Source organism: Otolemur garnettii, unplaced genomic scaffold (genome assembly GCF_000181295.1).
Source record: "Otolemur garnettii isolate 467f Iridium unplaced genomic scaffold, OtoGar3 scaffold00002, whole genome shotgun sequence".
Taxonomy (NCBI): Eukaryota; Metazoa; Chordata; class Mammalia; order Primates; family Galagidae; genus Otolemur; species Otolemur garnettii.
Window position 1 is genome coordinate 38,582,908 of NW_003852397.1, and position 16,823 is coordinate 38,599,730.

The 16,823-nt window shown below is 37.0% G+C and overlaps 1 protein-coding gene across 1 annotated transcript in view; it reads right to left on the reverse strand.

Moving 5' to 3' along the window:
• Positions 1-16,823, reverse strand: part of ZNF385D (zinc finger protein 385D) — a 295,108-nt gene that overhangs the window by 80,654 nt on the left and 197,631 nt on the right. The window contains exon 4 of the mRNA XM_003781736.2: positions 2,694-2,856. Coding sequence (XP_003781784.1) covers positions 2,694-2,856 — 163 coding nt within the window. The remainder of the gene's footprint in view (positions 1-2,693; positions 2,857-16,823) is intronic.

Here is a 16,823-nt window from a genome sequence, read left to right on the forward strand (position 1 = left end):
AGGCTGAACTTGACCTCCTATCAGTCTTCTCACCTTAGCCACCCAAGTAGCTGGGATTCCAGGCACACGCCACTGCACCTGGCTCAGATACTTAACTTTGTTTTTAGGATTGTGATCCTAATCAGCATAGATAGTAATAAAAAGGCAAATAATTCTTGCCAGCCTTGGTACCTTCAATTTATATTATAATACAGATGGGATAAGAATCCATGGAATGGATACAGCTTTCTTGGGGTACTTCTCACAGATAGTTTTGTGGAAATTCAAGTTTAAAGACAGAATTCAACTGAAAATATCTGGTGAGTGTGCTAGAATCCTTAGTCTATCAATCTATAGGGGATGCCAAAAATATATACACACTATTAAAGAAACAAACTGTATTAAATTTGTAATACTCAAGTCACATTTGACTTATGCAATTATAAGAGGTGTTCAACGTGACTCATATTGCTCCTTTGTTCCTAGTATATTTTGAGTATTATGAATTTAATACAGTTTTTTCTTTCTTAAAATATGTATATATATTTTTAGCATCATCTGGTATATGACTTGTTTTTTCTGAGTATATGTCCTCATGGATTAGATAAGCAATGTCTTTCCTGATACCCATAATTACTTCCTTTGGCTTTAGAATATTTGCACTAACTTTAAAGACCATACCGTCCCTCTGCTTTTGTAAAATTTTTCTAGATCTAGCTTGGAAGAATGTTTTACTATTTCAATATCATTTCCACTCCTAGGTAAGCTCTGGGATGTTTTCATAGGTAGGCTCTCTTCTAAAGCTCAATCCAAAATTTATTATGATTCAATTTCCAAAAGAACAGAGCCTGAATCATGGCCACCCTTTATGTTCCAGCTACTATGTTGAGGATGGAGGTGTGTGTTCACGATTCACTTAGATATCAAAGACCACACACTCGGTAATCTTTCCTAACCCATGTTAGTAGCTCTACTCACCATGCACATAGTATTTTTAAATAAGGTGCATCCTTAACAAGGACTTTTCTTTTGTATTTTTTAAAAAAGCCAAGATAACCCAAATATCCATTTCTAATAAAAATTTCTAGGACTAGAAAGAATTAGGGTGAAAGAAAAATGCTATTCTCACCCTTTGTATCAAACTCATCTCTTTGTTTTCCTACGTATTACCTAGTTTATATTAGAAAGATGTCCACATTTCTCCATCAAGTATGGCTTTGGGGTCCCCAACTGTGCCCGATATCTAGTGGCAGAAATTACATTCAGATGCTTCATTACACTCACTCCCCTACAGTCTTTCCTACCCAAATAAAGCAGTGAGTCTTCAATTATTAGAGAAAAGACAAATACTATTCCTATAAGAGTTTGCAGCTAAGTTAATAAAGTGGCCCAATCCAGCTCTTGCTCTGGATATGAATGAACTAAGTAAGAAAGCACTTCCTTTTCCCCATTTAGTATGTGGTGGCACAAACTTGGATAAGTCAGAGAGCTGAAGGAGTGAGAGAAAATGTCATCATTCAGTAGACATTTTACTCAGGACCTACACCATGTCAGATCAGGTGCCAGGGAACAAAGGTGACAGATGTACTGAGCCTTGGGGAGTACCCAGGGTTCTCAGGGACAGGGACATGATGCATCCACCAATAACACCTAGCTAAAACACATGCGCTGTGCCATGGGAACTCAGAGAGAACATCATGATACCTTATAGATTATTCACGTAGGAGAATGCATCACCCCAGATGCTTGGAGGAGCCTATATGTGTACTAAAGTTGTCTTAATCTGTTCTATTTGTTCACTGTTTATAATTTTCTGTTTTCATCAGTCCTGGCCAAAAGATTCTTTTCTAATTAGAAGATCCCCATTAGTGATGATACAAACATTTCCTCACCATTGCCATCTGCATGGACTGGAGAACAATCGCCAGGTACCAGCCCTCATGTTCTGTAAGTGATTTCTTACAGGGACACTCATAAGTCACAAGGGATTTCTTTTTGTGTGAAATTTGAGGGCCTTCTATTTAAAATGCCAGCCTAGAAAAACCCCACTGACTTCTCCTGCCTGCCATGAATAAACTTGTCATTTGCAGACGCTATCCCAAGAGGCCATTCAGAGGCCATTATTTCACTGCAAAGACTCTGTTAAAAAGAGTAATTGGTATCAATAACACTTACCTGTGTATGTAGAGGGAAGGTTACCCAGCTGTAACAAGCCCAGAACCACACAGCCACTACTTGAAATAATGCAGCGGTGGGAATTTATGAGAATAAAGCCTGTCAGTAATAATGCCCTTATTGGGGCCTTCTCGATTCATTTAGCATGCCCTGTTGTATATTCCCAGTTCAATCAAATCTGCCATGCAGTTTAAAAGCTAAGATCCTGCATACAAATATGCAAACGCTATACACTGAAAAGGTTCACTTCTCCAAAAGGGTTATGGTGGACACAGCTTCAAATGCCTTTTAAGGTTACGGTGTTCCTCTAAAACAGCCACAGGACTCTTTCAAAATGCAAAATCTGGAATATAACTAGCAATTACCTTCATCTCTTACAGGCATTGGAAAAATGAGGGGAAACAATGACCATTCTACAGAGAGATGGTTCAAGTGTGAATCAGGTGTGGGAGGCACATCAAGTAAACAGACACAGTTAGACACAGGAGGGATCCCCCAAACAACCACCACGAGGACAACAACAAAGATCTTGGCTTAACCTGTTTTGTCAGAGCTGGTATTGATGGTATTGGTAGTGATGGAGGTGAAGGCAGTCTTTGCGCTGTCCTTGGTAGGTACAGATTTCTGCTTATTTTTCATGGCTTCCAGTGCTTTGAGCTTCTTGGCATGTTTCGTGCCTTTGTAGTGGGCCGCAGCCTGGCTCTACAAAGGAGAACAAAATGAACCATGCAATCAGGCTCATTTCTAAACTGGCATTCTCTGTATTACTGCAAATACAGACTCCCTTTCAATAACAGGTACCATTCAAGCTAATTCTGGCCATGGCCAAACAGCGGGGTTCTGTTGAGAATGATGCTAGAGAGCAATGGGAATCAAGTTCTGCAACCTTAGGACAGAAGGAAGAAATATTCTATTGCTTCTCTTAAGGGAAACGTAGCTGAACACTCACATCAACAATATTTTCCTTGGGGAATGGAGAAAAAAAATTTACATCTGTATTGCCTTTGTTCTGCCTCAGAAGATGCTGGGCTCCCAAAGATTAACAAGAGCCCTAGAAAAAGAGTAGCTCTCACCTTCTTGGCTTGGAAAATGTGTTTTCTTCTTCTACAATATGTCTTATTAATACAATCTCCAACAGGTATCTATGAAGAAAAGTTCACACATAACAAGGGAAGTGGGCACCCTGGAGACTGAGATTGAAGCTTGAGAGTTCAAAGGCAAATGTAATGTTTCAGTCCAAGTGGAGTCCAAGGAAGCTGGGCAATTTTCTGCTTCTTTCTTTTAGCTTCTTATAGAAGACAGTCTGAGAATTTCACACTAGCGTCATTCTTTCAGCAAATGGGTATTTCATGCCCTGGCCCATTGTCAGGAGGCCCCAGTATATTTTGACTAAGCAATAGGGCCAGTGCAATTCTTTTGCCTGTGCCTCTGGGATTTATTTTAAGGAGGAATAGACATTTCCCAAATTTTATTGCTTTGATACTATTTGTTGGGAACAGAGGTATGGCAAAACACATTAACATAGAAAATCATATTTAAAGAAATGTCTGAGCATGTACATTAATTTATCAGGAAAATAAAAATCTTTGCAGCTAGCAAGTGGGATAAGGGTAGACATGGAGCTTCTTAGATCAGGAGGTTTTCCAGGTCAAAAAACCTGTAAAAATGTCCCCCACAAAAACAAAACTCAGTGGAGGGCTATTCTTGATAGATCACCCATTCCTTTCTATTGCTTATTTACCCTAGAGATTTCATTTTGTCAGAAACATAATAATCACGTTGTTCTCTTAATGGCAGAAACTGTTATAAGGAGGGTGGTGTTACAGTTTAATATATTTTAACAAATAAATAACTAGTTCACATGTTCATTTGCATCATTCTGACAAGATATCCTCAAAAGTCTAGGTACCCTTATTGAAAGCACACTGGACAAGGAAATTATTTATTAGAAACAGTTGGAACAGAGAGCACACTCATGCATCAGTTACAAATATTCCAACAACACATAACATCAAGACATACTGTGAGCCAAAATATGGAGTTCAGACATGCTATAGTTAATCAAAGAATCAGTGATAGATTGGATTGGTTTGATTCTACATAGAGAATGCCACCTTGATGACAGAATTGTGCCTCTTTTTTTCCTGTCTAATTCTTCTTTTTAATACATCAAGTCCTTTGGCTATAACTTTTGAGAGAGAAATGATAAGTTCGATTAAATCCACAAGGCAGTTGATCATCTTTAGGCATCTGGCTACATAGGTTCCCTTAAAACAAAGTTCCTCTCTCCTCTCTGTCAGCACCCTTTCCTCTTGGAATAGAAGTGAATGTTTAATATATATTAAAAGACTGAGTTTAGATTAATTGTGCTATACTTATATCTCTAGTTATAACTCCAAAATATACATTTCATAGGCTCCTGGGAAATCAGCATTCCTAATGGTATTCTCAGTTAGATAAGACTTTGTTTTAACATAGTGCAGGCCCAAGTGGCTGTCATTATTTTTGAAATAAAGAAAATAAGTCTACAAGAACTGTACTAGTTAAAAAAGTATTTACATCAAATCAAACACATTAAATAAGTAAAACAACCCCAGAATCTCTCCATGTAGATACATATCTAAATCCATGCCCTCCTGCAAGTGAAATGGCTCAGGTTGATGAGGGGGAGAAGGAGGTAAAAGAATGATCAATAGTTGGTGGGCTCCCAATTAAGACACTTAATAACTTAAAATACAAAACAAAGTAAAATGCATACTCACTTGTTCATTGAATGATACTCCTGCTGGAAGAATGGGGACTGAAGACCCCATTCTTGGCAAAGGAAGGCACCCCCAGAAAAAGAGGAAAACTAAAAAGTAAGCTGAGTGAGTCAGAACAAAGAAAAGTCAGCTAGTTTACATTTAAGCTAGCCATTGCTAGCAAGCTTCTTGCCTTTTCTGAAATTCTGGCCTGTTGGGGATACAGCTTACAAACACCCTGCTGGGTCTCTGAGGAAAGTAATGGCCATAGAAGAGATTATGGGAAGTCCTAGAAAAGATACATCTTCTAGGGCATTTCCTGCCCATTAAACAGGCAAATCGATACCCATTGTGGAGATTTGCATTTGCCTGGGGCAGAGACCAAGGGAGTAGCTGGAGCTCTGAGATATGGGCAGAAGAGTTCATATCCCTTCCTCTGTGGTGGTAATGAGAGGAAAACACGGGTGGCGTTTTACTCCACAGAAAACTAGTGGAGCTTAACACTTCCCTAGAGATTTGTGTGTGTGAATTCAAGCAGGAGGCTCTCCCAATAGAAGGCTCAGATTTCGGATTATTGAAGGCTGCCCTTAAAATTAATAATAATAACAATAGGAGTTGATATGATCAATCCCAGAAACTGCAGATGGCGTTGTTCCCTCCCTCATCTTACCCTCTAGGCAAATAGCCCTCAATAAAATCAGAGTGGAGCACACACTCTGAGCCATTGCTGGAATCCTGTGACTAGCAATGGATCCCTGAGCTCCCATGGTTAATTCTATTCTATGTCTCTTGTCTTTATTTGCCATCACTTCTAACTTTGTATTTCTTCAGTTGGAAACCATCACTGCCAGTTTCCACAGGTCTCAACAGAAGCTGCTCTTAGGCCATGACTCTGACAAAGTCCCAAAGTACCCTGATAACAATTATTTTAATTATATATGTATTTGCTTTTTTAAAAGGGCAATTAAGCCTTGCCCAATTTGAAAAAAACCAATCAAATGACGTGAAGTCAAAAGTGATACAAGGAAATGGGGTACAGTGGGGTATTGGGAGGAATGTGATTGTGATTGTACAGGGTTGGTGTGTATTGAGAGAAGCAGCTGGCTATGCAAGTGGGAAACCTAATGTAGACAGAAACCCTTTTAAATGTTATCATTTCATGTATTTTAAATGCTATCTTTTAATTTCCTTTAAATGTTTATAAAATTCATTGGACTTGTGTTACCCCACTATAATTTTTTTCTAATCTATGCATATTAACCCTATAACTCTAGGTCTACCTTGATTCAAGTGTGTTGTATAAAGGCATGTTCCTTGTAAGAAGGCAGAAAGCCCCTTTAGCTCCCACTACCCTTTTAGGGTGCTTGATAGGTATAAACAGGCACATAGATTAGATAGATTATTCATCCACATCTTATCTTTCTGTGAGTGTAGGAAAAGCTACTCCCTAAGTAGGATGCTGCTAAGAGATATTTTTAAAAGCAGCAGGTGGCTAGAGATATCTCTTAGGTCTTTTCTGCTTGTCTTTTGGCCAGAAAGGTGCAGGATGATTCCATCACACCCTAGCATGCACTCTCTCGGAGGTTGCTTCCTACTACTTATTAGCCAGTCTCTGAGTCAAGTTATTCCAAGAATCAAATGGTTTCTTAGGAATCATCAAGATACAAGCAAATATGTATTTATCTATTTACTTATTTATTTATTTTGAGACAGAGTCTCACTATGTTGCTTTCGGTAGAGTGCTGCGGCATCTCAGCTCACAGCAACCTCACACTCTTGGGCTCAAGCGATTCTCTTGCCTCAGACTCCTAAGTAGCTGGAACTATAGGCACCTGCCATAACACCTGGCTGTTTTTTCATTGCAGTTGCCATTGTTGTTTGAGACAGAGTCTTGTTCTACCACCAAAATAAAATATACATATAAGAAAAAAAAAGTTGTATGAGTTTTATGTGACATAGGGGGCTTCAGAAACAAAGACCCAAAGAAACAGAAAAAAAAATCTATGTATTTTTTAGCAAATAATTATTTCTGACAGGAAAGATATCAACATTAAATAAGTGTACTGCTTCATTATACCATATTTCAGAATTTTGTATTTTAAATCAGAATCAGGTGATCACAGTACACACAAGTAAGTAAAACAATAAGAACTGAGCTTTACTTTGCTATAATTTACAAGGAAATAAAATAGAATTCAGCTTTAACAAGGTAATTTTGTTAAGTCAGATTAAGTTTGGCCTAAAGCTGCCTTTGTACCTATTTCAAGTTTGGGCTAAAGGTTTCTCCATATGTCATAGTAAACTGTAACCTCACTTGATGTGTAAATAGACAGTAACCTACTCTTACAATGTGTACCCAAGTCTCGGCCAATCACAGCAGCCTAAGTTTAGTCAAGTGCAGGCAGGTTTCTGTTCAAATCAGGTTTAATAAAGGTTCAAGCAAACTTGGAGCTTGAACCAGTTGGGCTATCTCTGCACCTCACTTCTGCTTTCTGTATGTCACTTCCCTTTTTCTGTTTATAAATGTTATCCAGCCACAGGACAGCCCCAGAGTGTCCTAGGACCTGTCCTGCTTCTAGGGGCTATGTGTTTTAAATAACTCTTTGCTCAAGTACTTTAAATTTAATATGTCTACATTTTTTTTCTTAATACTTTTAAGTAAGTAGAATATTAGGGCATTTCGTGTAACAAAAATCACTATACCAATCTTGAAATAGCACATGACACCAGGAAGTCTAGTGTCATTTCAGAGGCAAGTGCTGACATTAAAGGTCTGTGCACAACATTCCTGCTAAAAAGAATGCCTGTATTTTATGTTTTAGATATAATCACCATGTTCTAGTCATCAGTAGCCAAATGTTTCAATTTTCAAATTTTATTTTCAATATTTCAAAATGCTTTCTGATTTAAATGCAACTGATGTCCTAGCAGATAATAGTAATTCTTACATGGATAACATATGAGAGTGGGGTTTTGTTATTTTGAAACACACAAACACATATATTTTACTTATACAAGTTAGAAACCTTCTTTATGAATTACCATGATTCTCTAAATTTCACTGAAAATGTAATTGTCAGGTATTATTTTTTCCCATTAGCATCAATAGACTGTATACTTTGACGTAGTCTACATCTCTTTTAAAAAACATACCCCAGTGTTTTTTAACAACCATGAAGTTTATTGCAAGTATATATATATATATATATCTCTAGTCGCCACAACTAAATTAATTTGCATGAACACATAGGAAAGAACAAGATGGTCTTTGATCATTTACCACATCGTGTAATTTTATCACATTAAAATTTAATTACAATAAAATAAATATGATCATATTGATGAGACTCAACACATACCACTAGAAATTATGATGATAAAAGACCAAAATATGCCAAGTAAATATGCCTCATTGGCATAAGCATAATTTTTAGATAATTATTCTGAGAAATAGCAGACATTGGAGAAACTCTCAAAATAGAGAAGTTTCTTTTCTAAAAAGAAATCTACATCTATAAAGGAAATGTCCCTTTTTTCTTTGCTACTGTAAAGGATGCTGTTCAAGTATGAAATCAAAGCTGTCTCTGAGTCTACTCTTGAGATAGACTCATTTCTCTGGGTCATCTTACCTGTGTATGTGGGGATTCATGTTAATAGCTTTCTGTTTTCCTCTTCTTAATATTTCCTTTGTTAGGGGAGGCTATCCCAAATAAGAATTAAAAGGGTAGAGAAAATATTATATTTTCCCCTCCTACAATATTAAAATCTACCACTACAAAAAGGGAAAAGAGTGGTTATTTAAGGAAGTTGCCACCTTCCTTGGGGAGATGAGTGAACACCCAACCCAAGAGAATTCTTTTTTCCACTTTCTTAAAGAAAGTTACCTGATCTCTTAAATTGTAGTTTAGATTGATGTTTTATAGATTAAAAAAAAAACTAATTGATAAAGCATCACACGGCATCCTAAATTCTAAAGCACTTAACTTTAGATTTGTATCCTGGGAAATATTAAACGAATAACTCCAGAAAAAAAGTTTACATTTTGATTTATCTTTGCCCAGTTTTATGTTGTTACGTGACACACGTCCATTGAAGTCTAACAGTAAAGCAGTGGGCACAGCTGCCATCATGAGTGAAGACCATGTATTTTAATTAGTCAGGGGACTTTTGATTAATGTGAACATCATTTCTGTAAACACCAGCAGAAGATTTTCAAGTTTTTATTCTATCTTACCTCCTTTATTATTGACTCTCAACTTTATTTGACATTCATACAAAGCTCGCAAAGTCTTATCCCCAGACCAGGGGTATTGATATGTAGTTTGGGAGATTCTTAGAAATGCATATTCTTCATCTCTGTTCCGGTTGTACTAAATCAAAAGTCCCCAGAGTGGGACTCAGAAACGTGCCATTTACAAGCTCTCCAGGTGACTCCGACACATAATAAAGTTCCAGAACCACTCATCTTTAAGTATAAGTGCATTTTTTCCCAAAGTAGCCATTTCTTTTGGAACTTCTTGCCAAAGTGCAGGGGTTTTAAGATCAATGTGTAATCAATACTCATTTGAAGAGTGGACATTTACATGTGAGTAATGTATGCCCCCTAAGAAAAATTATCAAAAGATTCTTTCCTTAAATCAAAGAAAGCTCATGCCTTAAAAGCTAGCACTTTGGGAGACTGAGGCAGGAGAATCACTTGAGGTCTGGAGTTTGAGAACAGCCTGAGAGCAACATAGTAAAATCCCATCTCGGGGGGTTGGGGGGAGAGGATGAAGAAAGAAAAAAATAATTATCCTAGAGAGTAGCAGGTGTCTATAGTTCTCACTAATTGTGAGGCTGAGGGCTGAGGCAGGATGATGACTTGAGTGTAGGAGTTTGAGGTTGCATTCAGCTATGATCATGCATTGCCCTCATGATGCCTGAGCAACAAAGTGAGACCTTGGCTCTAGAAAATACAAATAAATAAACAAAGATAAAAATTAAAAAAAAAATTACAAGTCAAAAATACCTCAGATACATATGTACATAGGGGAACTTGAATCCAAAAGGGATGAACTCAAAACAGTAAATTAACTTTGGAAACATCCTTACAATTCTAAAAACACACATAAATGCTTTCAAAGTCCTTGCGCTTTTCTCTTCCCAGAGTTCACCTCTCAGTCCGAGGTAATTATTGTTGCAACACAGACTCTGGCCCCATTACTTTACTTCCATATCTAATGCTTCATTATGAACCAATTTGCCAGGGCTGGAGGAATCCCCTGCTCTATAGAAGTAACAACAACAGTAATAGGCACAAATCAAGCCCTGTGTCATAATTCTTAAATTCTCCCTGTAGTGAATACCTATCTACTGCACTGCTTAATTTGCATTAAATTAATTTAGTGTCTGGGTTCTGTCTTTGTGTGCTTACGGTTCTTTCACTGAGGGAAACTCCTTAGCTGCCAGACAAAAAAACACCCTAGTAAGGGGCGGTGCCTGTGGCTCAAAGGAGTAGGGTGCCAGCCCCATATGCTGGAGGTGGTGGGTTCAAACCCAGCCCTGTCCAAAAACTGCAAAAATAAAAAACACCCTAGTAAGCCAACACAGTACCTTCTTTGCTACTTCATTTCACAAAATACTTCAGTAGAAATTTAAAGATAAAATAGTTCATTGTTATAAATTTTCTTTACTGCTGTGAAAATTCTCTCATGCAATGGGGAAAAGATATGAGATATATATATATATATGTGTGTGTGTGTGTAATATATATATTCCTTAATTGCACCTCCCACATAGAATATTTAAGAATTCAGTTTTGATTTTAACTTGTTATTGAATAGTCATCATCTAAGTAAAAGACTACCTTATGAGTTAAAAACGAAAATTCACTTGCATTATTTAACCAAGTGAAGCACATGATTCAATGAAGGGTATTCTTTCTGAGCTCAAGTGATTGATGTTTTTACTTTCAATGTATTCCTGTTTTCCATATTTTTCAATAGAGAAATTAAAAGTAATAGCCACAGGAATTAAAAAAAGTGTTTTTCATACACTACTACTGCTTACTGAAAAAAAAATCTAAATAAACGCAAGGAAAAGGAAGAGACATGTCTCAAGTTCTTAAATGCATTAGGTAACTATAAGAAAAGAAAATATTTTAATGCCAAATACTTACTTGGGTGTGAAGAAATAGTCTAGATGGGCTCACTTATCTTTTCAAAGCTTCTCAATTCATCTATAAATTTCATGATTCCTAAACATTAAGTATTTAATGTTTTCAAGTATCTGATATGAATGATAAAGTGCATTTACCAAGAGAAAGAAACTAATTTGAGAGTTTCTGTCCAGTTTCCACTGTGAAAGAAACCACTACTTTTGTACATCTGGACTTTAAACAGGTATCTCCTTGAACCCTAATGGTCGAATCTTAATTGAAGGGACTAAGGAAAAATGACAGGTTTTGGAAGCTGGTGCATACACTCTAGTCTAGCTAACAGAAAACAGCCCGGCTAAATTTGTTCAATCTTTTTTGAAACTTTTTATAAGCCAGAGACCTCACACGAGTTTTTGTTGTTGTTGTTGTTGTTGTTTGTTTTTTTATCAACAAGGCAGTCAAAGATTAAATGAGTTTTAACTCTACTAATAGAATCACAAAAACTTCAGCTATGTACAGAATGGAGAAAAATCAGGGAACCCACTTTTCCTAACTACTCAACCAGTGTAATTGATGCTCATAGCTTAAAGCTTTGCTCAATGTGTGATTGTCACATGCCATTTGAAGAGTATGGAGAGAAATTAGAAATGTTGAATCAAGTTATATCTAAGGATCAAGTTCTCGAGGTGCTGACAACTTGTTTTATTTGCAGAGAAAAATTTGTTTTATTATCTGGCATAATATACATGCTTCCTCTAACTAATCCTCGACTTCTTCTAGCCAATGCCTCACTCCCAACCCAGACACAATGTCCATTCTCTAAAAACAACCAACTACTTGAAGTATAGGTAAATGAGCAATGACCCCTCACTTCTATTTTTGTAAGGATAATGTCAGAAGAAGAAATCATTTTTGAGCCCTTGTCTGACTAGTTCCCTCTGCCTGGAACACCTGCACTTACAGGGTAGATGTCTATCTGTCACATTCTCCACGCAGTCTTAGAGATGCCTGCATTGTGGCACTTAGGCCACTGCCATAAGAAAGGTTGAATGTGCATTTCACCTGACAGAGAATGAATTCCATAACAGAGAGAGGGAGACCCGATAGAACTCACCAGTCTGTCCCTAGGATCCACTACCCATCTCTGAACAGTTGCCTATTAAATGCATATTGAATTAATTTCGCATTTTGATTTTAAAATGGAAATATGCATATGGTGTCTCAATGGATTTTGTATGTGAACAGGGTTCAACTTAATTCTCCACCACTCTTTGGCACTTTGCCTTATCTGTTGAACACACTTCAGGGGATTTTTATGGCACTTAATGCTGGAAAAGCATCTGGCACAAACACAAACTATTATTTTTTCTCTGGAATGAAGCTTATCATCAGCGACAAATTGTGCTATTTATGGGCGCTCTCTTTGCATGGGATATAGCAAAGGAATAATATGAAGATTGTTTCTACTTTTGAAGCATTTTAATGAAAAACCAACAGGTTATTTTTAAATCTGGGGAATACAATGAATAATTCTAGTGATAATGACTCTGTATTTTAAGGGTTATCTAAAAGACCAAATTATTTTACATACATACATAAAAATGTTCAATACTCAAGAGATGCTACTTCCCCCATTAACACCATTTTTAAACTTTTAAAATGGAATATTTTATTCTCTAAAAAATACAGGTAATTATGTCATCATTAACCTATTCCCCTTCCTACAAATTCACATAATAACATATACTCTGCACTTGGTAAAGAAGACTACCTTAGGAAAAAAGACTACAGTAGCTACTTAGTAAATCAGAGAAGAGCTTTCTGCTATAGCAGGGGTCTTTTTTTTTTTTTTTTCCTCTGACACATATTGAAACATTAAGAGTTGTCTTGGGTCACATATTAAAATATACAAACAAGGCCTTGCACCCGTAGGTCAGTAGTTAAGGCCACATACACTGGGGTTGGCGGGTTCGAACCCAGCCTGGGCATGCTAAACAACAAGGACCATCACCACCACCAACAACAACGATAACAAATAGCCGGGCGTGTGGCGGGCACCTGTAGTCCCAGCTACTTGGGAGGCTGAGGCAAGAGAATCCCTTAAGTCCAAGAGTTTGAGATTGCTGTGAGTTGTGACACCATGGTACTCTACCATGAGTTTGAGGTTGCTGTGAGCTGTGACACCATAGCACTCTACCCAGGGCGACTCTGTCTCAAAAATAAAGTAAGACTCTATCTCAAAAATAAAAATAAAATATACAATCATTAAGAAAGCTGATTAGCAAAAAAAGGCCCATGAATACATTTATGATATCTGACACCATAGATAAGCCAAAAATAAAAATAAAAAAAATTCTCAAAATCAGCATACAGCCCACAGCCACAGGTTGGACAACCCTTCTCTATAGTTTTGCAGAATTCATAAATCTGAGAGTAGTTCTGATTATTCCATTTGTGAATTTGTTCCAGAGATTACCTCTAAAATGCACAATTACTAATGAGATCCATCAAGTTCACAAAATAGTGATTTATATTTGATCCAGATGTTTTGTAAGTATAGGACAACCTAACAGTTCTTGGAAGCACTTTATATACTGAAAAAAAGATGAAAGCAAGACTACAGATAACTGCCATAACCTGGATTCTTACACTTGGAGTACACCCCTATTCAATTTTTTTAGCTGTTCATTGATTCACAAGAGAGGGAGTCACTGAACAGTTACTGTGGCTTAGATGCTATTATAGTCATTGGGGAGCTTGAGTGGAAAACAAGTTAGACTGAAAAATCAACCTATATTTTCAAATCATCATTACAAAAGCAGTACCACAGGCAAAGTGAAAACATTTGCAAAAAATACAAAGGAAAAAACTCAAACCTATAACTTCTATTACAAAGGTATTGATCTCTTACCTACGTATATAATACCTAGAAGAGGAGGAGGAAAAAAACAGCAGTGATTAGAAGAATTGGAAAGGCCTTCACCCAATTCAATGAGATAAATTATGTCAAAGTATCTAAGGGTTTGGGGGATAGAACAGGAGCCTGTTAGTGAGAGCAAATATCAGTTTTAGCCAAAATAAAGGTAAACTAACATTCTTGGGTATAAATCAATTTGGTGCCTAGGTTGAAACTTTGGAAATGGATGAAGGTTGTGAATAAACTTTACTTTTATAAAAAGTATGGGTTTAAAAAAAAAAAGAAAAGAAAATTTTTTTAAAAAAAGAAGAGCCTGGGCAACTTGACTATACATCAAGACACCTCTGGGGCCAAAGACATACGGAGCAAGACATTTTATGGGTAAAATCTGGGGAAATCAGCCAACTTCCAAAATGATGGTCTCCTCTTAGACTGAGAAAAATATTTTCTGGGCCATAGACATTATTTTTGTTTTAACTTTTATAGAACCATAGTTGCGGAAAGAAATGGTTTTGGCATCAGAATGACACTTAGAGAAAGGATGAGGTGGGAAGAAAAAGTGGAAATGACTCTAGAAGCCCAAGTATCTGGAGAAGCATAAAGGCCTAATTTCTTTTTGTGCCAAAAGTTCTTCCTATTATATATATATATATTTTTTAAAAAAACATGTTTTATTTCCTGACTGACCACAGTGTAGGGTAGATGAGTTGTATTAACAAGAAAGAGTTCTAATCCAAAAACTTTTATGTTATTGGCTAACATCCCAATATCTTTCTGTAGTATTTGGTTGTCCTGGGCAAAATTTTAGCCAGAAGACTTTTTCTACTTCAGTGATACTTTGACAAGGAATTCAAGGCATCAAAAACACATTAACCCATCCCATACCCTGTCAGTTGGAGTCTAAGTTTCTTCACATGGTAGATGTTTATGCGAGGCCTTTACAGAACTCCACTACAGAACTCCACTCCAGTGTGTGAAGCTGCTAAAGAGTTGATATAAAGAGTCTCATTTGTTCCTTACAAAGACTTAGGAGCAAATTACAAGTTATCATGAGATTGTATAGTTAAGAAGACTGAGAATCCAAGAACTAGAATAAGTTAACCATACAGCAAAGGCAGAACAGGACTTGTGCTAAAGTTTGTCTAACTCTAGTGACTATACTTGGAGTCCCTCTTTTCAATCCAAAAAGGGAGTCAACATGAAAGATAACCCTATTATGTGACTTTAGAGCAGCTCACTTTGCAGAGGACATAAGTGAGACTACACAGTCCATAGATTTTATGCATATCACTAAGGAATTATTGCTGATTTATCTGGTGACTGATTCATGTGATTTTACTCAATGTCTATCTCAGGCCCATGCTATAGATACTACTATGAGCATAAGTATATATAAAGATCTAATACGATTTTTCAGTACTGGCCCGATAAATTAATACTAATGTGCTAAACAAAGGATGGAAGACTATAATATTTTGTTTATAGTCCAACGTGTAAGACCGTTAGGCATCAGGAAGTATCACTGGGAATATAAGGCAAGAGCTGGGGCACAAGTCATCTCTTGCACAGAGAACCTTATCGGTTTGGGACAAGATTATGTTCTTAACTATCCATTCACATGGAAGGCCATGCAAAGGATTTAAGGAAAAGTGGAAATAAACATGTTGTATTTTTTCTGAGCTCACTTTGGCAGGAGCAAGGAGTCTGGATGGGAAGAGGAGGGCGGGAGCGGAGGAGGAGAGAATTAGATTATTCATACAGTGGTGCATGTAAGAGATGGTCACACCCTAAGAATTTGGGGATATTAGTGATAGTATAGTGAGAAGAGTGTGAACATTTGATCAATATGTAAGTTAGAAGTATCAAGAATTGATGGTGAATTTCCCGTACTGGGCTCTCAGACTCTTGGCAGGTTTCTGCCTCTTATAAACACAGGATAAAGTTTTGTTCCCTAGAATGGTTGATATTTAAAGAAGTCCAGAGGCTTGAGGGGGGAAAGTATGAGTTGGCTTGGGATCTACTAAGTGTGAGGAGGCTTCATCTAAGCAACACATGGGCTCTGTAGCGACAAGGTCTGGATATAAGAGGTACGGTTTATGCTATTGTTAAACAGGAATTAGCTAGGGTTACAGATAGTAATTGAAGCCACTGGGAAATGCTATTTGTTAGATAAATGAAAGATATTTTACTTTTTAACCACTGAAACACAATCCTCTATCAGCATCATTTGAATAAATAAACGTAGATTCCAACTGACAGTGTAGGGGATAACAGAGTTCCGTATTTTTTATTGAGCTCGACTACACTTCATCACTTAGCTTTAAAACAAGTCTTTTCTGAAAGTGTTTAAGGGCTTCAAGTTTCAGTCACAGAGTGAATCATTCTCTTTTTGTTTTCACACTAAAGTAAGTTAACGAGAAAGAAAAAACACATTTCTCTCTGCTACACAGAACGTCTTAGCTCAGCATTGGGTTTCTGGAGAAGACATTCATAACCATGAAAGCTCTATCACTAGAACAGCAAAACAGGGATTGGTAAAGTCCAGCTACAATGAGGTGTCCTCCAAACCCGGCAGTAAGGTTGTTTTCTGTTGAGTTGAAATTGCAGTGGATGAATTAGCATTTAAGGAAACCTTATAAAGGGCAGGCCAAAGGCAGGAAGGCAGGACGAGGTTAATCAAGGGCTGGCTAAATATAAAAGAGAACTGTGTCTTAATGAATGCTATTAACATGTCTGAAGTAAGACTGCAGTAGTTTAATAGTTTTATCCTGATATCCAGAAAAGGAATTTAAAAATTACCTTCATATAGAATTCTCTCTCCCCTTGATAAATACAGAGTGGGGAAAACACCACCTGATCTTACGTTCAAATACAC